General features: G+C 34.5%; 1 protein-coding gene across 6 annotated transcripts in view; it reads right to left on the bottom strand.

Moving 5' to 3' along the window:
* GRIA4 (glutamate ionotropic receptor AMPA type subunit 4) overlaps positions 1-25468 on the bottom strand; it is a 381468-nt gene that overhangs the window by 17688 nt on the left and 338312 nt on the right. For 5 of the 6 annotated variants that reach the window (XM_028516861.2, XM_028516860.2, XM_028516859.2 and 2 more), the window contains exon 14: positions 21708-21955. In XM_028516861.2, coding sequence (XP_028372662.1) covers positions 21708-21955 — 248 coding nt within the window. Of the gene's footprint in view, positions 1-9374; positions 9414-21707; positions 21956-25468 lie in introns of all 6 variants that reach the window. The other variant, XM_036028623.1, reaches the window with a different exon arrangement.

The following is a 25468-nucleotide window of genomic DNA, read 5'->3' on the forward strand; positions in this document are numbered from 1 at the left end:
TACATTTTCTTATCCCTTTAAAATCCCTTTCATGCATTTCAGACATAGTTTTCAGAAATGCATATTGATAATAAGGGAAATTCTTGCCCTTATTAAGAATCGGAGAAGCTGTAATAGTGTTATGCCAAGGAGATAAAGAGAAGAAAATACTGGGGGTTCTTTCTTACATTAATGATTCCTTTTATTCTACTAAATGCAGCCTTTCCAGAATAAACTCAGTTGAAATGGGTTGTTTTCAACTAATATTTGAAGAGAGGAAGAACAAGTGGCCATATAATTGCCAGATGTTAAACCACATTTAAGAGCCCACATACACTGACAATGACCTTTTACAGATTGAAAAAAGACCCAGGTCTCTTACTTATTTGTCTTTGTCTTATACTATAGGAGAATTCTAGGTTTAAAAAAACAAACAAACTTATTTATAGTTTTTCCCATAATAGTCAGATGATGGAGAACTCGATTCAGGGATAGAAAGAAAACCCTCACCTGGGCAAATTCCAGGATTTCTGGAAAATTTTCAGGGATTTTTATTCCTAACATTTTCTTTGATTGAATTTGGGATTATTAAAATCCATGCCTTATTACCCTAGCATCTGAAACCCATCTTTGTAACCGATAATCTTATTGAAATACTTTATAAAATAAAAGTTTGGGGAGAGGACCTAACAGAACTAAACTTTTCAATTTATTAGTTTTAGGTAAACTAATTAGTGCAAATAAAGATATTATAGGCATAGTTAACTCATACTATATATTTACCTCTTACCCTCTCTAGCTTTCCATATAATTTATCATTAAAATCTATAGATGTGAACATGCTTTTATGCTTACTTTATGCCATCCTCATTATTCTAGACCATATTTATTATAGTGTAATTTTTCTGTTGGTGAGGTTTTAAAGCTTACATCTGATGAAATGTCTACCTAAGTAAAAAAAAATTAAAAGTTTAAGTTTGGTAAAGTATTTTTTTATGATTGCCTGGATTTGTGAATACTATTGTAAAGAACTGATATATGAGGTCTGTCCAGAAAAAGTCCAACCATTGTTAATATAGTGAGAACACTGGTTTCTTCATAAATTGATGATAGAATTAAAAATGGAAAGAAGTAATAATGGCTTTATACAATAAAAGCTTAAAAACAATTCTTACCCTTGGTAATCACTGACAATAGTTCACCTTTGAGGAATCAGTCTTAAGAAATTAATCAATGATGTTGACAAAAGAGCATAATAAATCTCATAGTATGCTTATATGGCAAAACATTGGGAGCAATTGACATACCTGACAAAAGGGGAGAAGTAATTAGCTTTTGGTACACAGCAGTGGTTCTCAAGGTTAATTTGAGTATCAGAACCACTTACTATAAAACAGATGCTCGAGACTAACCTTACTATATCAAATTCGTCTGAATTTGGAGCAGCATTTCTACATTTTTATGGAGTACCCTAGGTGATAGTATTTATTAGCAGTAATGATCCTTATGAGTGAATGTTTTACAACTATCAAAAGTTTTTAATAATAAGAGAAAATGCTTATAGTATAATGTTATGTGAAAAAGGAAACAAATTTGTATAATCATTGTGATTTTAATTTGAGAATAAAATATTATATAATTTTAATGGAAAAATATAGGTATGGAAGGATTATAATTAATTTAGATTGCATTTGGTTCTTTAAATTTCTCCACCTACCCACAATTTTCTACAATGAGAAGTAATACGTTAATAATCAGTAAAAAAAGCCCTCTCAGTTATTTTATAATATAATGTCTAAAAGAATTGTTTTTATGCAAACCAAAATACATATTTTATTTTCAATTAAAAAACTTGAGGAAGAAGTAGACTTTAGGAATTACTCTTAAGAATCTCAGAAAAACATTCGTCGTTCCTGATTATGTAGTTTGTTTTGGTCCACTTGGTTTTGTGTCTCTAGCCACAGGCTGGAGGAACTATGATGAATTTGGCTTCTACAAAAATTCTACCTTTTTGAGGGGAACAGGTCGGGCAGAGAAATATTAGGGGACCTACCCTATCAGATAGAATCTGCAGGAGGTTAATGGAACTCTCAGTGGCTTAGAGAGAAGACTTGATGTTTTCACACATAGTCACATGAGAAGTTAAGTTTTTTTTCCCTAAAGCTGAATTAAATGATTGTGATGGTGAATAGACTTGAGTCCTGTTAAGTGGGCCATTACAAATAATGTACATATCTCCAGTTTTTGAAAAAGAGATTCCTTGCCTGGAAACTATGTTAGACATCCCAGGAGAAAAAGTGTATTTCAATTCTTTGAAACAATTTTTTAAAATTCTGTTTTTGAAGACTTTCCACATGTTCACTGTATCTTTTTTTTTTTTTTTAAGTAAAATTCCAGGTTGGAAAACTCATATGTTTTAAACTTTGTTATGTGGCAGGGAAATATACGAAGAATATTTTTTCAGGACTACTCTAATAAGAAAGTAGTAATTCCATAAAAAATAAAAAATAACCCTATGTATACTATTCATTCTGTTATTTAAATGAGGTTGTGTTGTTAGTGCTGTCACAAGTGTTGTAAACACAAGCAGGAAGGTGAAAAATCACATGAGATTTGACCTTTGTGGTTAATGATGTCCCCCCAAAAAAGGTGGATGGAGGAAATTAACAGAAAAGCTGAGAATTTACAAGAAGCCCGAGAACTTTGAGTAAAATGAATTAATAACACTGAGAAAAAGAACTTTTGTCAATCAAGAAAATATAAAAAATAAATAAAAATCAATAGGCTGTGAAATGATAAAGAGTTAAAGACAAAATACATCTGATCTTAAGGAAAGGTGTTTGGGTTCACACTTCTACCTTCTGTCAGCTATTTAAGCCTGGAGAGTAACCAATTCTCAGCATTATCAATGCTTCACAAGTTTTCCACTTAACTTGTAGCTCCCTTATTATTTTTCTTCCCAAATTATTCCTTCCAGTAAACAAGCACCAGACTCTTCTTGCTTCATTGGATTTGTGCACTCATTTCCAAAAGAAGAATTTAAGCTAAATTACTATGCAAACTTTTTTTTAGAAAAGAAACTAAATTTCCACTCCAGTTTGCTTATGCTATTACAAGACTTACCTACATGTCACTACTGATCAATAATTTAGTGTCAAAATTAGGAGGAAATTTTTTGTCTGTTGAAAGATAATTCAGATCTAACATGATTTATAGAATGATCATTTGAAATCCACTTTGATAAGAGATATAAGCAATTAAGTTAGTGCATAGAGAGATCTTTGTGTTTCACACTCCAGTTGAATCAAAGACAACTGAACAAATTAAGTAGATATTCTGCTGGGTTCCAGGCATTGTTTCTAAGTTGTGTGTTATTTGGAATTTGCCTGACTAATTCCTATTTGAGAACCAGGTCTGAGGAATGTGATTCTTTGATGGAACATTGTGATTTTTGTGAGGATACCTGCCAGTAATTTAATTTGAGCACCAGCTAGAGATAGTAACAAATAAAAAATTTTATACTTTTAGCATGGAGCCTGATTTTTATTTAACAAATATTTCATGCAGTTTAGTTTTATGTTTTTTTTTTTTTGTCAATTTTTGGTCACAGAGTAGAGTTTTTTATCCCTCCTTTGGGCCATGGACCTCTTTTAGAAGTAGATGAAAGCCATGGGTACTTTTTCAAGAAAGGTACAAACTTATGAAACCACAGACTGGCATATAGTTTCAAGGGATTCATGGACTTTGGAAGGGCACTTATGAACACAGATAAGTATCTGCTCTAGATTCTAATAACAGTTATTTTAAAATCAATTAATGATTACTTTCAAGTATAGCTATTAAAGGTAAGAGAAAGAAAAATATTTCTATGACCATGATAGCCCCAGAATCATAATAAAGAAGAGATCATTAGACTATACTTTGGTGGAAAGGAACTTTCCAGGTACTAGCCTCGATTTGTCATTATTCTGCAAGCATATGATGTGTGGGACTTCTTAAAGGACTGTACATTAAGTCCATAACAAAAATAAAACTGTCAAAAATTCTTCTGGTTACCATTACATAATATTGAGAACACAGCAGTTGTTCATATTAAATAGTATAAATTTTATTTTATTTGTGGTCACCTCAGGGTCCTGTTTGAGGTGCTGTGGGGTAAAGTCTCTGCCCCTAACCGCTCTGTTGTTATCATCATCATGTGTGAACAAATCATATAAAAGAGGGCTTTGTTCAAGATGAGACCACCGCTACCTGGATTGTGAAGTGCTTCAGATTATCTCTGAATATCACTCACTTTACAAATTGTGATTATTATTATTCTAAAATAAAAGTCCAAAAATACAAGAACTGGTGTCTGTTATAGTCAGTGAATGTGAGTTGGTCAGCGGTGCTGGGCTTTTCACCAGGTGCCTCGCCTGGGCCTGAACCGCAGTTTGCTGTGTGGACTGCCCCTCTCCCTCACTAGGTTCTTCCATCTCCTAGTCCATGCTCCTTATTCTCACTGTAAGATTTCCAGAATTCTACACCATTCCATGGGCCATGGATCATGTTTCCACTTTCCATTCTTTGTTGATTCTTAGAAACTCCCATCAATTGCCTTAAAGAACTAGAATCCTAGATTTTTTTTAGTCAAAATGTGGCTTAGAGGTGGACTTCTGCTTTCTTATTTTACAGATGTGGTCACTGGGGTCTAATGAAAGTTAGGTGACTTGCTCACCAAAGCCCAGCTGGGATCAGGTCTTATGCCTTCCGGTCCAGTGCTCTTTCCCCCTAGGGTTCATTTGCTTTTTGTTAGTACCGTTTTCTATCTAGTTAAATAAGCTATTACTCATCCCTCCACGGCTTTCTAAGGGAACTTTGATTTTTCCTGAGAAGTTTGTCAGGCTTGGTAGGGGTTATGCTTGATTAAGCTTGGGCTCATATATTCCCCTTACTAGTAAAATGGCAATTCCTGTTCTCTCTGGCTAAATACCCTTTAAGCTGAGACGAAACTTCGAAGGCAGGTAATCTTGTCAACTGATCTAATTCTTTTTAAATATTCAAGAATGAAGTACAGTAGATAACTTTCTTTAAAAAACAATACATATAACCTATAAGATGACTTGATTAGGATATAATATTCGTTTTCTTCCAAGGTTAAAACATAATAGATGTATTTTGATATATACAAGGTTCTTGATAATTTAAGTTCTAATCTTTTAGGATATATAACTATGGATTCCCAAGAATAGCATTATAAGGAAACTTCAGTATGTTAGATTAGTAAAATTTTCACAGAAGAAATAGAAATGTAAAAACAAATAATAAAATAACAAAGCCAATCACAGAAACTCATTCTCATCTTTGAATTTTCATTATTCTTCCTTTCCTATAGCCAATTACCCATCAAAAACAGTGTTTCTGAAAAGTGTCTCTCAAATTTATATTTTCATTACTATCTGGCAGGTGTTACCTTAGTCAACAGCTTTATCTTCTGAGTCAAGATCCACTGATTTTCTCAATTCATTCTCAGCTGCCCAGCATCAGAATAACTTTGCCTCTGCTTGTTTTTTAGTGCTTTGCCAAAAACCTTTAGTGATCTATGATTGCCTCCAAGATACTATTCTATTCTATTTTTTCTGACATTCAAGACTTCCCAACAGTTCAGCTTACACATACCTTTTAAAGTGTAATTTCATTATAGTTTGTTGAACCAGACACTCTGTCAGGTTCCTCATATTCTCATTGAATCTTCATTGAATCCACATGTCTAATAATGACAAAAGTGGGACTGGAACCCAGGCCTGCATAGAGTCAGGCTCGTAACCTAATTCCCCAAACAGCCCTTCTCTCCCTCCCACCAGGCTCCTAGTTACCTTGTTGTCCCAGAGATATGTTATACAGAAATGCCTCTAATCTTAAATGATAGAAACTTCATCAGGAATCCCTTTATTTCTTCCTTAGCTTTTCTGAAATTCTTATCATTTTCCAGTAATCACTCATTGACTTATCATTCAAGTGATATTTATTAACTAGTCCTCCTAAACCTTTTTTATGGAGTGTTTCCCAGATACTCTAGATTCTTTTTTATTTCCTGTTTCTTTAAGTGATCTATTATCTGGAGCACTCACATTTGCTCTGAGTCATATTTTTTACAATGCTGTCTCTGTACATTTTTTTCTCTTTCATTGAGGGCAATAACTTTGTCTTATGGTACTTAATACCATTCTCAATCTTAATGCAGGACAAGAAATATAGTTGGCACGCAATGACTACATGTAGAATTGATGTCTCTGTGAGTTAACTTAATGTGCTACTTTTCTAGTAACTTATTAAAATGGAAGAATGGTGTGTTGGGCAATGAAAGGAAATCATTTGACCATTGAACCTAATGAATTTTGAGAAGATATTGTGTAAAGAACATTTTAAAACAAAACAAAATAAAAAACAAAAGGCTTCAAAACTGTCTATTAAACATTGGCAAAAAGGACATAAGATTACTGATACATCATTATGAATAATGGCAGAAAATTTGGTCCATTGTATAAAAATTATCTAAAGAGGTATTTCAGTGAGATCATAGGTAGTTAAAACAAAAGGACCATCAGTTCAGTTTGCACTGGTGGACAAGAAAAGAATACTAAATGAAAAAATCAAATACAAATTTGTTATTCGTGTCAAAGAAAATCTGATACTTCTAACCAAACTGTAAGATGAAAATTCCCACATAATGGTATACTTACAAGTCAGTTCTAATCTACTTATGTGCAGTAAATAAAATATATTACATTTAGAAAATACTTTTGTTATGAAATTTACTACTTAGAACAGTATCATTCAGCACATTTTTAGAAATTAAAAATTACATTTATCATCTACACACATTAAATGCCAACTATATTTGGTTTCAAGTTGGTTTTGCCCACTTGATTAAGATTTATTTTACTTTGTATTTAAATATGCATTTAATTTGCTAAAAATGTCTAGTTAACCTTCATATGCAAATACTTTAAATTTCCCATCAAGTTCTTGAGAGAAAAAATTAAACTTTCAATTTTTCTTTCTTATTTAAGTTTTCAGATTTAATCGATCTTGTTTTATCTATCCTAACTTCTGGTGTGGATTTTGCATGGGTGGGAAAATGGCACAAATAAAAAGGAAAACTGAGTGATAAAAATAGGTATTAAGGATCTAGGGATTGCTAGCTAAAGGGTCTTGAAATGAAGCTGTCTGAACCTGCCATTCAAAGAGAGCTCATAACAAGAGAGCAGATCACTTTTCTGTTACTCTCTGAAAATAGCTGAAGCCTAAGAATTCTAAGTCCATGTACCTTTAAAGGTTTTAAGTTTTTGCCACTCTAAGTGAAACACAAAGCTGCTTTAAGAGTAACAGGGCTTATAACCATATTTCAAAATGGAAATATATTCTAACCTCCATTGATTTTTTATTAAACAATTTAAATAAGAAAAAGTGACCAAATATTTAAATTCTTAAAATAGCCTCACCTATATTTGCTGCTGTTAGTGTTAATGCTGGGACATATTATATAGTCTTTCAGTTATTTGTTTCTCCTCAGAATTTGGGTACTTCTTAAGTAACCAATTTGACCACCATCATTAACTATTTTAATATACCTAACAAATTGAATACAATTAATATAAGATTAAATTTTTTACTTTACTGAGAAACACAACAAAACAGAAAATGGTGTTCATTTCAATTTCAGGTTACCCAAAAGAACTAAGACACTATGCAACCACCATCAATTCTTTCCCTGAATGAGATTACCATGAAATATTTCATAAGAATTTAAAGTACACAACAAATCTGCCTGACATAACTAATGTTGGCATGGATATCAAATTCTAATACATAGTCTGCTAAAAATGTTGTGACACTTCTTGCATGATTGCTTAGACAATCCATACATCAGATATCTTAAGATTCAGAAGTGAATAAATCAGGGATGAACAATGCACCTCAGATATATCCTATACTTTTCACTAAAGGGGTCAGTGAGTAAGTCAAAATTAGGTTCTATTTGACATCTGACAATGAAATGTGTTATTCAGTGCTTAGGTTTCTGGGTTTGGAGATTATTGCATATCATTTGTCTACATCAGTAGTGTGTGTTGGTGTGAAAACCACCGTACTATTTCACGTGTCCTCTCATTGATGTTCCTATTCATATAACTACTATGATTCCTGTTCAGAAGACAGTGTTCTTTAACAAAAATATACCCTTCTGAAATGGTTTTCTTTCATTAAAAAATCAACAATCCAACTTTAAGGTGATGCCAAAATTTAAGGATGTTTGTAATAAAACCACAGAACAGTGTTTCTGAAAGATGATTACTGTTTATTGGGAACAAATTGCCTGAATTCTCATTATTTTATGCACATTTCTTCTTCCTAAAATTTCCTTCTTCTTGAGGAAACCCTGATTGTCTTAGTTACCTGATCCAAAGCTTTCCTAAAAATCTATTGCAGTCACAGAAGATCTAGCCTCTTTGGAGGGCACTGAGAGCAAAGAACTATAGCTGTATGGGATCTGGAAGCTGGTCCCTCCATAATCCATAGGGCCTGCCTTTCTTCTGATATTTCAAATTCTGGATACTTTTTAAATGACCTAAATTGTTTCTGACCTTGGCTTTCTTTCCTGTGGAAGGGCAAGAGTACTGAAGGCAGGCAGTACTGATGATTTCCATGGACAACAACATAAAACATGAAAGGTAACAATGTAAACCATTAAAAGCAACAGAAGAGGCCTGGAAAGAGGATGTATAAGCATGAAGAAATACTGCTCAAGACAACAGTACTTCCTTTTTCTTTTTTTTTCTAACCACAGTTTTCATACAGTACCTTAAAAATCTAAGTCTATACAGCTTCACACCAGAAGTCCAGCCTGATTGTTTATATTTTAAAATTATATCATTTAAATGAAATCAGCTGATTCTTCTAATAAAAATTTTCTTTATAATGATATATTTTCCAAAGAAACATTGGATTTTAGTTTTAACATTTTGCAATCCCATTACTGTTATGATTTGATTGCTAGTTACTATCCATATTCTATACACAGAGAAATTAATAGTTTATGACCATTTCCTAAGGCCTATACAAGAATCTAATCTTTAATGGAAGACTGGCACTGATATTTGATGGTGATGGAAAATATAAACGTATTAGCATAAAACTGATAATGACTTGTCCAAAGGTTTTATATTTTTCTCCTGCTATAACATTTGTAAGTGGATGTTCAATTAACTATAGACACAGATAGCAAGCTGTTTTGCTAATGCTGGTGGGTTAAAAAGTATAAAGGTATAATGAAAAAGGAATTAAAAAACGGGTGGGGGAGGGGTTTCCTTCAAATGGATGGAACCCATTCTTTTGAAAGAAAACTCCCCTCTTACCTTGGTCCTGGAGCTGGTTAGTTCTCCTCTGTCCTCCTCCTAGGGGAGAAATACCCAAAGTTAAACAATAATAGAACATGGTCTTGTATTAAAGTCAAGTTCAGTTCTGGCCAACCCCTTCCTCAGGTCTCACAAGACACTACCAACTGCCTGGTATACTGGGGCATTCATTGACTTGAATTTACAATCCATGTTAAGGATTAGGCCAAAGGGGAATGAACTGAGTAGTAGGGGAATTAAAGGAAGGGCATTGTTTGGGCAATATTTATCAGTGGGAATCAATCATGGGGGGTATGGTGGGGAACACCTACAGTTCCTTGGGGGGGCAGTGTGCCATGGTGTTTCAGCTCTTCTCCCTGCTGTTCCCTGTGTCTCTGGGGTAATATGGTAGTGCTACAAGCAGTGACATGTTTGGAGGAGCAGCACTAAATTGGTATGAACAAGAATCATTATAAAAACGAAAAAAATTCAAAGGGTGATTAGATGGAAGGGTTAGGAATAAATCTGAGAGGTGGGTATTATCAGAAACTATGGGCTTGTCTTATTTTTTTAAACAGGAAATTATAGGTAAGATAAAGGTGGGGTTTTTATTTATTTATTTTTATAAATTAAAAAGAAAAGACTCGTAACATCTTTGGAGAGAAACAAGGCAGCATAGTGAATGGAGCATGGATTTGGAAATTGAACAGTGATGGGCCTCTGTTCCAGCTCTATCACTTAGCAGTACTCTGACCTGGGTTTCAGCTGCAGCATCTGTCCAGCTGAAGGCAGTAGCACCGATGCCAAGTTGTGGGGGGGGGGATATATTCATATACACATTTTTGCTATGTAGTAGTTGTTAAATTTTATTTCTTTTTCCTTCATGTGAACTCTGATACATTCTTTTCTCATTTGAATTACTTTCTCTCTTTTGAAACTACTGTCTAATTAATTGAGCTTAGAGTCAGTTCCTAATTACCCTTTGGCATAATTTCAGAGAGAGTGACTGGTTCCCATAATAAAATACCAGACAATTGATTGAATTCTGTGAGACATGAAGGAAAGTGGAGACCAAGAATGAGCCTGAACCCATACAAGATCATGTGCTATTGTTATTTAACTTTGGGTAACTTATTAAAATTCTTTATCAAGTAAAATGACATCAGGTGAGAAAATGGATGTACTTTGGAACCTTGGGTTGTCACAATATGTTCCAGTGATGTCAAAATGAAGGATGTAGTAATCATTAATGGCCATTATGAACAGGTGCAGGAATAAAACACTCTACGTCAGGTTCTATGTTATACTTCTATTATAGTTACCATTTGTTAGTGTTACATTCACCCTATAGACTTTAATCAGCTTGAAGTTACATAATAAAACTCCTCCAACTGTGAACATACACATTTCCTTCTTGTTCTTCCTTGGGTGGGAACTTTGACTTCATTCATTATCTTTAATTAACATTCTAAAAGTGGCTTTTTTGGGTAAACTGGACTTTTATCTAGTAAACTCTATAAAGTCCAAAGAATATATTCAGAAATAGAGCATTTCCTTTTTTTTCTGAAACAAATACATTCAGAAATTGTAAAGCTGTGCTCTAAAAGGAAGAAAGTGAATTGTGTTTCATGAAACACCTACTTTGTTCATGGAAACCACTTACATGACAGAATTTGAAGGATATATCTTTATCTTCTGAAATGATCTGAGAATCTATGAATAACTGTGTACACTGCCTAGACTGGGCAAAATTACAGTGTTGTGCAGTCTTCATGCTTCAGGGCATAAAATGATTGTTATTTGTGATGAGGGAAAAATGAAAAAAAAAACGGCACTGAAGTTGTTGGTGCTACTATGGTGCTCCTAAAAGTCGCCCTCTCAAGCATGACATATTGAAACACCACAGAATATCACTTTACATGAACTACTTTTTTATCATCTAAATATGAAAATATGTTTTATTCTAAAAATCAAAGCAAGTCCTTCTATGTGCATGTGCTTTACTTGTGCTGTTTTATTCCCATTTTTATACAACCCAATGAATTTTGTCAGATTTCTACCTTGCCAAAAGCTTGATGTTGGTATACACTTTTAAATGTCTATATACGGGCATGCAAGACCTGTGGTTTCTACAGGGAAGTGTTTTCCTTAAATACCTCTTCACTTCACAATGTAGACAGACTGACAAAAGCAGCTATTCACCGAAGAAGTGGTTTATTTAATTCCAAAACCGGCCCAGCTTCTACTGCAGTTCTGGGAGTGATTTTTTCCTCAGTCTTATTGTCTGCAACTTCAAAGAGGTATAAGAAAATTCTTTGGTTGTTTTGCTAAAGATAGTTCAGGGCATGACTCAGAATGTCAGACTCTCAAAGAGGGAAGGGAATTTAGATGTCATTGGCACAGTGTGCCATCTCAGAGATGTTCAAAACCCCTTTCCTTCTACCTGAATAACTCATGGTTGGGGATCATAGCCAACTTTTCCCATTTTGGGGACCATTTTTAATTGTAAAATCTTTCTTTGCACTGACCTGAAATCTCCCCATGTGTAATTTTCTCAGCTTAACAAGGGTTTATTTCTTTTTTAATATAAATGAAACACTACAGATTCTTGAGCTCTATATGGCTATTTTCAATGTGCCTGGAAACTGTCAATGTTGCTGAAATTACAGCATGGAAGAATGACAGAAATATTTTAGTAAGTCTCAATGTAAGCTATATATATTTATATATAATGTATATGTTTTATATATACATATATTATAATAGTTCTTTTTCCATAAGAGCACTGGAGAGAGTCAGAAGACCTCAGTTCTAATCTCAACTGTGGGACTGTGGGCAAGTCACTTAACATCTCTAATTTATAATGCCTTCCTCTATAATAAAATGACATTATAAGAGGGTTAAAAGGAGCAAGTAAACAAATATGTATGGAAATGGTTTGAAAGCTATAATATTATATTGTTAATATTATTATTTCACTTTAGGAATATACTGCTCAGTATTTTTTAGCATTTCATAGTAAGCCAAATTTAAACACCATTTCACAAAAATGAACTACAAAGAACACTAAATTTTATATTAACTGATTCTTTGCTGTATATGATATTATCATTGCTATGTTGTTTAATAGAAAGCATTTTTTTTTTTTGGCCTATGATCTCTGGGAGACAAACTGAGGTCAGATTTTCTTGGATCCCATTTACTTCTCTTTATCTCCAACTAGTTTCAAATACATGTCCAAGGTTAGGGCACTGACTTAGGGCTCTAGATACTTGCTTTCCTTTTAAGTTTTCTATTCCTCATTTATTTTTTTTCTTTTTATGCTGAAGGCACTAGCAACACAGAGCAGCTATATTTGCTGATAATGCTTTTCTGATTTTTTTGTTGTAGTCCTAGTTGCAAATGCCTGAAAAGAGGGAAGTCTAGGGGCTGGAGACATAATGATGTGGTCTCTCAGTCACTAATAGGGTTTTGAACCTTTATCATTTCAAAAAGGATTTTCAGAAGTTGCTTATATGCCAGCCCCAAATATGAAACAACTAGGATTTTATGACAGCAGAGGCCTGTCTCCTGTGTAGTTCTGGGCGGTTTTATCCAGTCTTCTGTGTAGTGAAGCTACAGTGGAGGGGGCTGCACAGTTTCTGTGAGTGTGAGGGGCTCTTTGTGTCACGTTTGTTTGATTTACTCCAATTTAATTCTTGTTTTGGCTAACTCCCAAATATTTCACACGTAGAGAAAATAGATAGAATTTTTAACATTTCTGTAAAATATTGTCAGTGTGTCAGTTTCTTCACTGAGTATCCCAGGAAAAAAAAAGTAAGCTAAGTAAAGTCTAATTCATTTCAATGTGATGTGATCTGACATTGTATGGTCGGTGGTATTTAAAGTGATAGATTTCTCCCAAGGTTGAGTGTGGCACAGTTTGAAAGGCACTCTTGATGGTAGGAATGTTTTTAGGCCTTTAGTTTTTCTTCAGTGTTAAGCTGTATGCTATTACAGGGGCGTTTTGAAATGGCTTCACAAGGTTTTGAAAGTGTATTTCATTCTGTGGATGAGTTGTAACAGTGACTTTTGAGTTTTTAGAAAGTATCAAATCTGTCCATTTAAAACAAACTACTTTTAATCATGAAAAACACTTTTCTCTCATTAAGGAGATTATACTGTGAGTTCATAGTATTTGTAACTTCTGCTAGTATAATTACTATTTATAAAATATTCTCATAATCAATGTAATGTTTGCCCTGAGAAGGCTTGGGGCCAGGACTGGGTATTTTTGAAAGTCAAATGGTGATTTTTCTACTCAGGTGTTGCCAGTTGCATATAATTCTGTGTTTGTGGAAAAGTTATCAGGCAAAAATGTTATGGGATTTATCAGGTGGGGAACAATTAAAGTAAATGAGGTATAGCTTCTTATTCCCAGCTAAGTTAAAAATAAACTATAATTCTAAATCAGGGTCCTTACTATTTTTCCAGCTTATTACAAGTGACTGCCAAACACTTTATTTTCCTTTTCTTAAACATGAGTCATAAACCAGCCCATCTTGGCTGATATTGTCTTTAGAAACAAAAGGAATCTAACAATTTCTAAAGTTCTGAATGAGTGGTTTCTCATATACTATGCTAAAAGTAATGGATACATTTTCATTTTTATGGAAAACCATTATTTACTTATGATGTACTTAAGTAGATGTTTATTATTAGTATAAAACTGCATTACAGCAGCATTGTATAGAATTCTGCATTGAGGAGTATATTACAGCTCCATAATAAAATGAGCTTTGTAGTATTTTATTATAGGTATTTTGGAATTTTATGGTAACTGATTATCATACTCCATCCAAAGTCCTCTCTGTGTGTATTCTCTAAAATATTCTTTATATAACTAATTATTCTAAGTGGAAAAATCCCTTCTCTTCCCTCTTTTCTGCAGTCTCTCCCCACCCTACCTCCACACTCTCAGCTAAGAGGGCCCTGGGACAATAAGAGGTAAGAATCTAGTCTGCATGATTATCATGCTCCTCTTCTTGCTCCTACAGAACTGGGCATAGTAACAGTTATGACCTCTCTGAGAATGTTAACAGCTCCTTCCTCTGCAGCCTGTTCTGAGGCCTAGCAGGTTATAATTTTCCTAGTGTCCTTTCCATTATGAAGGTAAATCTAGTGAATAAAATCTTACACAAACAATGCACAAAAAAGTAAAAACAACCACCAACCCCCCCCCCAAGCCCAAAAAACCCCAAAACCCTGATCGTTTGACTCTGCTGCTCCTCTGAGGATAAATTAACACTACTCCTAAGCTTAATACAGGCAAGTTTATAGTTGTCAAGTTCAAAGGCATTTGCTATCTATAGAAGTCATCCTCCTATAGCCTAAGGTCTTATAGGAAAGAGAATTAACCTGACACATTTCACTTATTAATTGAGTATTGATGGGGCCAAAGAACATCTTTGTAGCTACCATCAAAAGCTACATCAAGCACAGCAGAAGAACATTTTTTGGGGAGAATTTAAATATTGGTCCTGAGAATGATGAATAGGAGGAAATGGAGACAAACACAACAGAAAAGGAATAGCACTGAAGTCCAATATATTTGAAACTACATTGGATTCAGTCCTCTGCACATGAGCTCCATGCATAAATTAATTCTTTGCCTTTGATTTGAATATACTGTTACAGTGACATCACAAAATTGTTTTAGTGTCTTTTCCTGTCATGGAAGTGATGGCTTTTTATGCTGTCACACTCTGTTAAATCATGCTTGCCAGGCGGCACTGGGGACATTGAAAGCCCCACATGGATAATTTCTCTGGTGTCAAGTGTTTGCCCTACTGCTGAGAACTTATACATGTGCCTCATCCCAACTTATCGGGTTCAGTATAAAAATAGAAACAGCAGCTCCAGGCACACTAACCTGCTGCTCTTACTGTTTTCCTAGTTCCAGGATTCCCAGTTCCATAAATTTCCCTTCTAGCTCTTCCTCCTGCAGCCAGTCCTTTTGTTATGGAGGTTCTTCAAGAAAATTTGCCTTGAATACCTTGACTTCATCCTCTTACTATGGTATCTTAGTTGTGCCTCTTTCTAGATTTCAGCATTGCCAGGGCCTTGGCAAGGAGGTGAATTTCCTTTCCAGCCTTGGTGATTTTAGCTTTAGTTCTAGAACCTGCATTTGGGCTTCTACCCACCATCCCAGAGAGGGGGATCCAAGCACACTGAACTTTCATGCACTTGCTTGGCTGTTCCTTTGTGTCCCCTTTTAACCAGATCCTTAGCACTGGAATTGCTTCTGAGGACCACTCCTTATAATGAACTGAACCTTAAAGATGAATGACACAATATGGAACCTGTCTAGCTACCAGACATGTACCAGGAGAAAGCTCTTAAATACACTACCCAGTGTAAACATAAGTTCATCTACAACACATTTATTACATATCAGATTATGAACTTTGCCCTTAGATATAATCTTATGTTTCCTAAGTCTACCTGGTATGTATAGCTCAAAGCTGCTTGGCTTGTTGATTACAGGTTTGCATTCATATTAGTTGCAGGATGACACTGAATGAATTTGAATTGTTTAGGATACAGATATTTTTTGGAAGACTGTTTATCTTTATAGAATTTGTTTATAAGGCAGTTAGTGGAACTAAAGAATAACAGTTTGGTCTTCTGGATTTTCTTAGAATAGTCAGAATTAGTATCTTGTCTTAGATCTGTCATCAAATCAATTTGTGAGAGCTTAAATTATTAAACTTCTTTTGTAGTAGTTTTATCTTGTTAAATTTAATTCTCTTTGAAGTAGTAAAAACTAAAATGACCCAAATTTACCCATTTTCTTAGTCAAGTTATTATAACACAGCTTCTAAACCTAATGGTAAGAAGTTACACAGAGGTAAATACTGAATTTAGAAACTTCCCAGCTGTGCCGTTACCCACAGTACCCCCAGGGCACCCCCAGAGCAAACAACTTAAGAACTACCTGGTGAATGCGCAGTTGCAACTCAGAAACTATCTGTTGAATGAATTGGCAGATGAGTGAAGGGAAATCGTATCAGCTATTTTTTTTCTACTAGGTAGAATGGCAATAATGTGAAATGCCTGGTGAATCCTAAAGAAAGGCAGGAAAATGCATTTTTTCCATTTCATGGGGATCTGTAATTTCAGTTATCTTTTAATTGCAGGAAAGAGTTTAATAAAAAATCTAGAATTTCAAGTGGCACTAGAAATTTGATGTTTTCTATTGTATTCAACATTTGGAAAGGGAAGGATGAAGTACTTGGATTCTAGAGGGGCTTCTTTTCCACTGGGATACATGTAGCACTGACACCTTTACTATGGAACATCTAAGTCTGTGAATGCAAAATACTTGGTATCCACAATAAACATCAGCATCTCTAATAGTATACTGGGTATGTGTTTCAGCATATCACAACTGTGGGAATTGTGAGTATTTTTGTGTGTGTATGCTGAGAGGTGCACTTGATTTTGTGTTGTATGGGTTTTCTAACCTTAGTCCAATAGACTACATTCTAGAACATAATGGGATCACAAAGAGTAAGTTATCTGTAGCATCTTTTAATATGAAGCCAAAAATGAAGAATGTTCATGAGCTAGAATATTTCTATCCATAATAGTTAAAATAAAATAAAAATAGTGTACAAATCACCTGCAACTCGTTTCCAGAAAACAAGTTATAAGTTTATTCACTTTCAGGCCAAATACTGCTCAGTGATATCAAGTATGCATTTTTAAAACTATGTAATTTTGTTTGTTTAGTGTCTACATTAAGTATTAATAGTTAATTTGTTACTAGCACTAAAAATAGACTACAGCTTTATTCTCACATACCACATTGAGAAAACCTCTTTTTTTCTAAACCTTTCATGTATACCTGAAATGATGACTAAATATGTCCAACAAATTTCACATGGGAAAGTGGTTCCTTAGGGATAATATATTTTTCACACATGAACTTGAATATTACGTTTAATGTATCTGCCCTAACAAATCCTCCAAAGTCCATTTCCTGCAGAGAACTCTACTTACCCTGATAGAGATCTAGACTTGGGCCAAATGTCCTGTGAGGGCAGTGATTGTGTTAAATACTGAAAGAAGAAGTGTAGGGAAAGATGTGCAATTCTAATTCTCATCCTTAGACTTCCTTCCCCTGTTAGGCTGTCACTTTGGGGCTCTGACTCGCCTGTTATAAACTGAGCAGGATGTGTGTGGTTTCAGAGGGTCAGCTCCTGTTGCCATGGGTTCCTGCTAACTTGCTGAAGGGCATCAGCAAGTCCCAGAGACTTCATTTTTTTCCAGATCAACTACTGATCAAGTTCTTTTGGAACTGTTTTCTTTTGCGATATCATTTTTTTTGGTGGGTGGGGGGCAGTGACAGAACATTTGTCTTATTTTAGACACCGCCCCACAAACGTCTTTAGAGAAGGCAAAATTTTAATGGGAATTATAGGAGGCTAATTTTTATAAACTCGCTTCAAATATTAGGATCAAGTACACAAATCCTTACAAAGTTCCAGGGAAAGTTTTCAGATATGATCCATTGCATTGTTCTTGGAGGTACTTATAGGTACCAGATACCATGAATATCTTTAAATAGGGTATTCTCATCTAACAACTATTTAGTAGTCAATAAATCTGTATTAACTAAATTATGGTTTGCTTTAAACCACCTTTATCAGTTTTATTTATTGCATAGTAAAGTTGAGAGTAATGTAGCTAATGTAATATAGCTGATAAAGTAAATATAGTATTTTGACAGTAAAGTATGCAACTTTACTGGTCAATAAATGCTATGGAATGGTAGATATTTATATAGTAGTAAAGTTGAGAGTAGAGTCAAAATAAATACTTCCCCTGTCTTCTAAACTTTACATTCCATTGCAATTCCATCTAAAGTATATATACTTAATACAAGCTTTAAACATTTCTCAGCCAGAGAAAGATTGTCATTAATGTTGAAGAAGGGACAGGAAGGAAAGATGTGACATGGACAGTCGTGTAGGTTACACTGCACACATGGAAAGGAGAGTTGGAAGAAACATCAAGGGATGAAGAAAGTTGAGAGATAATATGAAAGAAGAGATTCTACCCTTTTTTAATCTCATATGACCTGAAAGTTTTCTTTAGAAGGTAATTTGAAAAATAAGTAACACTGACAGTAAAATCTAAGTTCTTTCACTCACTGATATTTATAGTTTGTACATTTACTGATAATTACCTCCATTTTTTAACATTAAAATCTATAGATACTAAGTGTAATAGCATGAATATACCTATCATCATTCTATCACCTAAAAACTGGAGAACCTATGCCAAAATCCAATAAAACATAGTATAGTATTAACCTCCTGTGAGAACTGCTAGTGATAGCTCAATCATTTTAACATTTCATCATATATGCCCAGAACACACTAGTCTGAAATAAAGTCTCTTTGAAAAATAGCTTCTTTGAACAATAAAGAGCACTGAATATCATTCTCTGTCATAAAGAATGGTGCTGGCCGTCACTGTTGTCATATTTTTAAACCAGTCACAGAAATACTCTCTATGATGATCTTGACTGCATTTGTTTTAAAAATCTGTATTAAAACCCAAGTCTTGACACTTTATACTGATTATACTTTCATACTCTTCCTATTTTCTGAAGCATTTGACCAAACAGCAAAGTCTAGAAGTTTAAAACACCCTGGATGAACAGAAGACTGCAAGTCATTTACCTGACTTCTCTGGTTAAGCTTCTGTAGGAGGAAAGATTACTGTTTCCCTTTTCTTAAAGCCTCACATTGCCTAATGAATCAGAACAGCAGAGTTTGTGAGAAAACCACAGTCAATGACAAAGAAACACACAAGTCTCACTATATGCATAACTATTAACCTAAAGACCTGGTTAAAAAAGGTATATCCTATAAAAAAAACTTCACCTTTACTGAAAAAGGGAGGCAAAATGTTTCAAAGGCTCTCTCCAAGCAGGTAGGTGTGCCTTCTGGATCCTGCTCTGATGAATGCAATTGTTTTGAATTTGCCTCTACATCAGAAGATGCCTATTATCCATCTCTATATTAGTCTGCCTTTACCGTAACAGACAGATCATAGTCAAATAAGAATGAGAATTGAAGCTTAATGACCTTCTTGCTTAGCTGGGATGGAGCAGGGGAGTGAGGAGGTTAGGTGAAAGCTAGTTAGACTTCAGTGTCCTTCCAATGTTCTCAAAGACGGACAAAATGACTGGTTTTGGCATGCAGGGGCCAGCTTGCTCAGGAAATTGTGGCACGAATAAAACAAAGCACATAAAAACACTCTCCATCCAGGAAGCTGAGGTTAACAATTGCCTCATTAACAAGATCCAGGGAAGGACAGGAAAAGAGGGGGAAGCCAATAGCTGATTATTATACAGTTTTAGACAGATGAAGCCCTTCAGCTTCTCCCCAAACAATCCCTGTAGTGTGGATTTGACAAAGTGGCACATTTAAGAGGGAACTCTTGCCATCAATGAGAGTCAGGCACACCCGTGTATGAGGGCCAAATTCAGTCCCTGGAACTTGACTTTATCAGTAGACACAAGACAGAAGACAAGGCAGCTACGTCCACAGAGAATTAATTAAGAGCAAAAGCGACATCCAGTGAATGTAATCAATAGTCTGAACACTGATCTACATATCAACCACTATTGCTTTCTCCCCCTTATTTCTCTTAAATTATTTACACCAAGATGCTCTTATAACTACTGTTTCCATAGAGATTGATTTGCTAGTTGGCCCAATTGACTTTATATGTTTTCACATGATATCATACAAAATATACCCTCATCCTGGGTATATTTTGACCAAACATCCTGGTGCCAGTTTCAGTTTCTGAATGTTGAAATATTTTGGGGTAGAATTTTGTCATGGATAATTTATTAGTTTGGCTTTCTCCCTGTACATTTCTTCACATACATATGGGAGGGATAGTCACGTAAACCTGACTTCAGAATTGCCAAAATCCACACCCAAATTTGTCTTCATTGGCTAATTTTGTTCTGTCTCTTTTTAAAATTGTCCCTTATGAACATACCATAAAACCCCTCACTAATTACTACAGTGTAGCTTGTAAACATAAAATACTGACTTAGCACAGCCTTGCCAGCAATAGCATTTGTTTCTTATATCTGTCTCAACCCCTCCTCTGCCCAACATATATCCAAAACACATTGCAGTTCCCTTTTTGAAACCAATGAAAACAATCATATAATTTTTATGTTGCTTTCATTCCTGCTGGGCAATAATACAAGTCTCATTACCTTCATTTTTCAAAGGCTTACCAGAGACATCATTTTTCAAGACCAGGTTCTTGGTTAAGTCCTTTAGAAAAGATTCTGATTTCTTCTTGAATCTGTGTCTGTGCTTTGTACGAATCTCTCCCGAGCAGCACTGAGACCAGAGTGATTTGTAAGTCACCGCCTTTGCCTCTGGCTTTACTCAAGCTCCAGTAATTCAATAGCAGCCTTTATTGCTTAAGGAAAATAGGAAATTCTGCCTTCTGGACATAAACATGTGAATTCTCTATGTCCAGGACCAAAAGAGTGAAAAGGGCAGATTTCACCAACATTTCCATAAGAATGAAAGTCTCACTTTTAACACATGTGGATTGTCTACATGTGTAATGCTTTGATCAAGAATCACATTTTAGGGGTCTATTTTGTGCATAATTTTGGATTGTCATTGGGTCTAATTTTACAGATCTTACTTATACCACACTCCCTTTGCAACAGGCGAGAGTGTGACTTGAGTAAGTGTCATAAAACCAGAGCCCAGTTTTCCCTCTGATCATAATTGCATTTATAAACAGATGTGTTTACAGAGTTAGCACCAATACAACCTCAGGATAATCTGAAATATAAAGATGCCATAATAAATGAAACATTGAAATGGAAAAAAGGAGTTTACTGAGAAGAGGTCAATGTCTTCTTATTCAAAAACTAATAGGCAAGCATAATTTTAAAAAAATAATGATAAAATGTAGAATTATTACTGACACAATGAGAGTGTAGGTATTAGCGGCCAAAAAAGTTGATGAGATATAGAAGCATATGCTACCCATATTTTAGGCCCACTGGAAACAGCTAGTGTTCAACCAGTTTGGTTTTTATATGGCCTCAAAAAATACACATCAACTATGATTATTACTCTATAATAGAAAATAATTACCTGATTATTGACCAAAAAAATGAAATGGAGGAAAATAAAACAAACAAACAAACATACCATGTTCACAAACAAAACAAAATAATTCTCTCAGGGACATCAGGGAAGGTGGAATACTATAACAACACATGTTCTATTGTTATACTATTCCACCCACCTTAATGAGGAACCCTTGGGCGTTGCTACTCCATAGCCTTTCGAATCCAGATTTCCTCCCACTTTCATCGTGTCACACGGCTTTCGCTGCTCAATGTATTCATTCATAGTGGACTCCAGGAGAAAGGCAAATTTGCCCTTGGACTTGCGGACGCGAGCCACTCCCTCAGCTGTAGTCCTAGTGAACACTGACGGCTCTGCGGATCGCATGTAGGTCCACATCTTTTCATACACTGCTATTTTTGATCTCTGGAGAAAATTAAAATAAAATTAAATACAGGAAAGAAGGGAAAACATGTTATTATTGATAGAACTAAGATAACAGCAAAACCTTTTAATACCCTTCCATGGTCCTCTAACTCCATTTTGGCATAATAACATTATTATTTTGTAATTAGAAAATAGCCCTTTACAACTCTTTAAGGAAATCACTGAAATAACATTTAAAAGCGATATTTGAATAATCTGATACCTCTTGTCATAATAATTATCCTACTCAACTGCTTAAAGAACAATTTATTATTTTTAAATGCAGAAAGCCATAAACAGAGTTGAACATTTGAAATCATATTTTGTATCACATTTATGGAAACTTGAAAAGGACCAGGTAAAATTTAATTTTAGCTTTGTAAAACACCTTTTGATACTGTACTTGAATTATAACAAATAAGATTTGCTGTATTATTTATCTTTCTTCCTGCCTCAGAGTTTTATGAAAACCATTCTTATATGATGTGTACAAAAAGTGCAGTCTATATCATCAGTAGTTGAGCCCAAGAGAAGAATCACTATAGTTTACCAACCAAATATCCATAACACAAGAGTCAAACTCTCAGTCTACCAAAACCTTTTTAGACTTTTCCTAACAAAATTTCCAAATAGAACATACATTAAACTTTAAAGAGAGGTGATCCCTGTTTTTCCACTTTATATTTTGGAGAGTTAGTCATTCTGACTCCCTGATTTTAGCCAAAAATTATGTTTATTTTTTGTGCATTTGGGCTTTATCTGCATTACCATCGCAACTTACTTCTCCCAGGCCTGTTTGCTGCTATCTGCATTGATTTAGAATTGTTTCATCCACATAGACATTTTAAACATGAAAATATATCCAAATGAACACAAACATCCCCAAAGAATACATTTGATCAGATAGAAATGGCTGACCCTGTCTGATGTCTGATATTATAAGTCACATGCAGACTGTTATCTGGTGCAGCTGTGTTTCTCCAATAACGAGGTGCCCAAATTTTGCATCTGGATCCAAATAAAAAGTAAGGAGGACTTCATTCAGACTTAAATCTATGCATGAGGCAGAACCCTGATCAGAATGTGCGTTTATTTACATTGACCTTCTTTTGTTTACCAGAATATAAAATTCAACAAGTACCAGATCTTCAAAAACCAAGTATCCTGAATAGCAAAACTGAAGAATACATAGTTTAGTGCAAAAGCAAATCATTCAGGTGGACAAAGAGAGAAGCTAATAAAAGTTGTAATCATAATTTTGGTTTCATAAGAGGGAAATTAAGTCAATAAACCCACATAATAAGTGGCTTACAATAAGAGAGGTGCTTACTTGAACACCCCCCCACCAAAACCCCAGATATTTTATATTAATGGATAGTCAAATGGTGATAAATATAGAGATGGGATATAGGCATCCTATAGTATCCTACAAAATGTTTTATGTCATTAACACTTAAAAAACTCCTCATGATATAGAGACTGCGGTGGGTGGATGTGTTTAGATAACGGCAGGTTGCCTTTGGCTGCAGAAATCCTCTCATTGGGAAGTTCCATGCCACCACTACAATTCAGTTGCAGATTCCATATGTACCAGTGTAGAGGAGTGTCTGGGTTCAGAATGGGGTTTACTACAGAGGCTATGTTCCCAGGCCTCTTCATTTCAGCTTTGATAATTGCACTCTGTCCCAGAGAACTAACTCTTTCATTATACAACAAGTTTCATTCTCTGAAAATTAAAAACTCTCTAGGTTACGTGACATAGCTTGTCCTTAAATACCTATTTTGATCACTTTAAGGAAGAGTTGCTACATATCCTTTATGCATATAATGACTTTGAAAAATATTTATAACTTGAGAGTTTCACCCAAAAAGATAGAGTTGCACATATATTGTATATTTCATATTATATACGTTGTTGAAAACAAAAGAAATGAGGTCAATATGGGTATTATTTTAACTGAAATGTTTTAAAAATATTTTTGAAACCAGGCTAGTTACTTGACAATTTCTCAGTTACTGTTCAGTATCTTATTAAAGGAACAGGGAATAGCTAAATGAAACTAACATAGCAAAATGGAATAAACCTCTAATATTTTTAGAGTTTAGTAATTATGAAAATGATTTAACTATAGAATGAAGCATAGCATTAAAGGAAATAATTAGGGCATTGATATTTTTTGAAGTCCATTTCTATATATTATTGCTGCCTTTGTTTAAGTATAATGAGTTGCATATACCTTAAGTTCAAAAGAAGCTGAATTAATTACCCTAAAATCTGGAAGAGGAATTCACAGTGTGGTAATGCTAAACTTAGCAGGCCTTAGGTATTAAAGAAATGGCAAAATATGGATTCCTAGTGAAAATGAAGGAAAGATGAAAACAATTTTTTTTAAAACATTTACATGATTTATCAGCATGTTAATATTTAGAAATTCTGATCTGAAGGCATGGCTTAGATAAGATCACATTCCCATGGTGATGTGCAGGGCTGGAAATAGCATCCCTTTACCTTGTCTGTGACTTCAAGAAGGCATTTGCTAAGGAGTGAGGACAAGCAAATCTTTATAAATTTGATAAGACAGCCTAAAATAAGGACATTTCTGCAGACCCAGCAAGCTTATAAATATAATGACAATGGGACCTTTAAGTCCCTAAAAATTTCAACTGTGTTATTTACTTAAAGATCAGGGTTGGAGAGTAAATAGACTCAAGGTAATAAATAAGCAATCTTAATATAAAAGTAATTTTTTTGAGATCAGAAAATTAATCTCAGATTTATATATTTCAATTTTATTGTTAAACTCAATACATGGGAAACTTTCTGATATAAAGCACCATTTCATTATTAGGAACAAGTATTAAAAAGGTGCTGTCTTTTTAATTTCTCCTAAGTTAAGCATTCAGCCATTTCTGTCTTTAATAGAAAGTATGTACAAATGACATTCATTATAGTAAATATTTATGTTGTTAACAAGTAAACTATTTCCTGTTTCTAGTTGCCTAAGCAGCAAGACCGAGTAAGAGCTCATCAATGCCCTGCCTGATGATATTATAATGCCTGAGGTAGTAATCTACCTCATTTATGCATTCATAATTTTACTGAGACTGAAATAAATACAGCATAAGATTTACACTGAAATGAAAATCAGTGCATTCAGATATGGTATATAATAATATCAAAATACCTAAACAGCAAAATTACCATTAAGTGATAAGTAGAGACTGTTTAAATGCCTCTACGTTTATGCTTAACTAAGATGCACTGAACATGATCCTGTCAAGTTTCATAATGAGACAAAACCAAGGCAACAGTGGAGTTCAGATGAATTTTCCCCCATGGCCTAATTCTTCTCACAGTTGGTTGTAACTATGACATTTTTTGAAGTGCAGAGTACAGGTCACTGCCTGAGGCAGTTGAGTGGGGCTGATAGATGTACCATTATTGTGTTCCTATGAGAAAACATTTTGACAAGTACAAAAATACCCTTCACGTTCTGTTTCCTCAACCTGTTA

Source organism: Phyllostomus discolor, chromosome 6, assembly GCF_004126475.2.
Source record: "Phyllostomus discolor isolate MPI-MPIP mPhyDis1 chromosome 6, mPhyDis1.pri.v3, whole genome shotgun sequence".
NCBI classification, from domain to species: Eukaryota; Metazoa; Chordata; class Mammalia; order Chiroptera; family Phyllostomidae; genus Phyllostomus; species Phyllostomus discolor.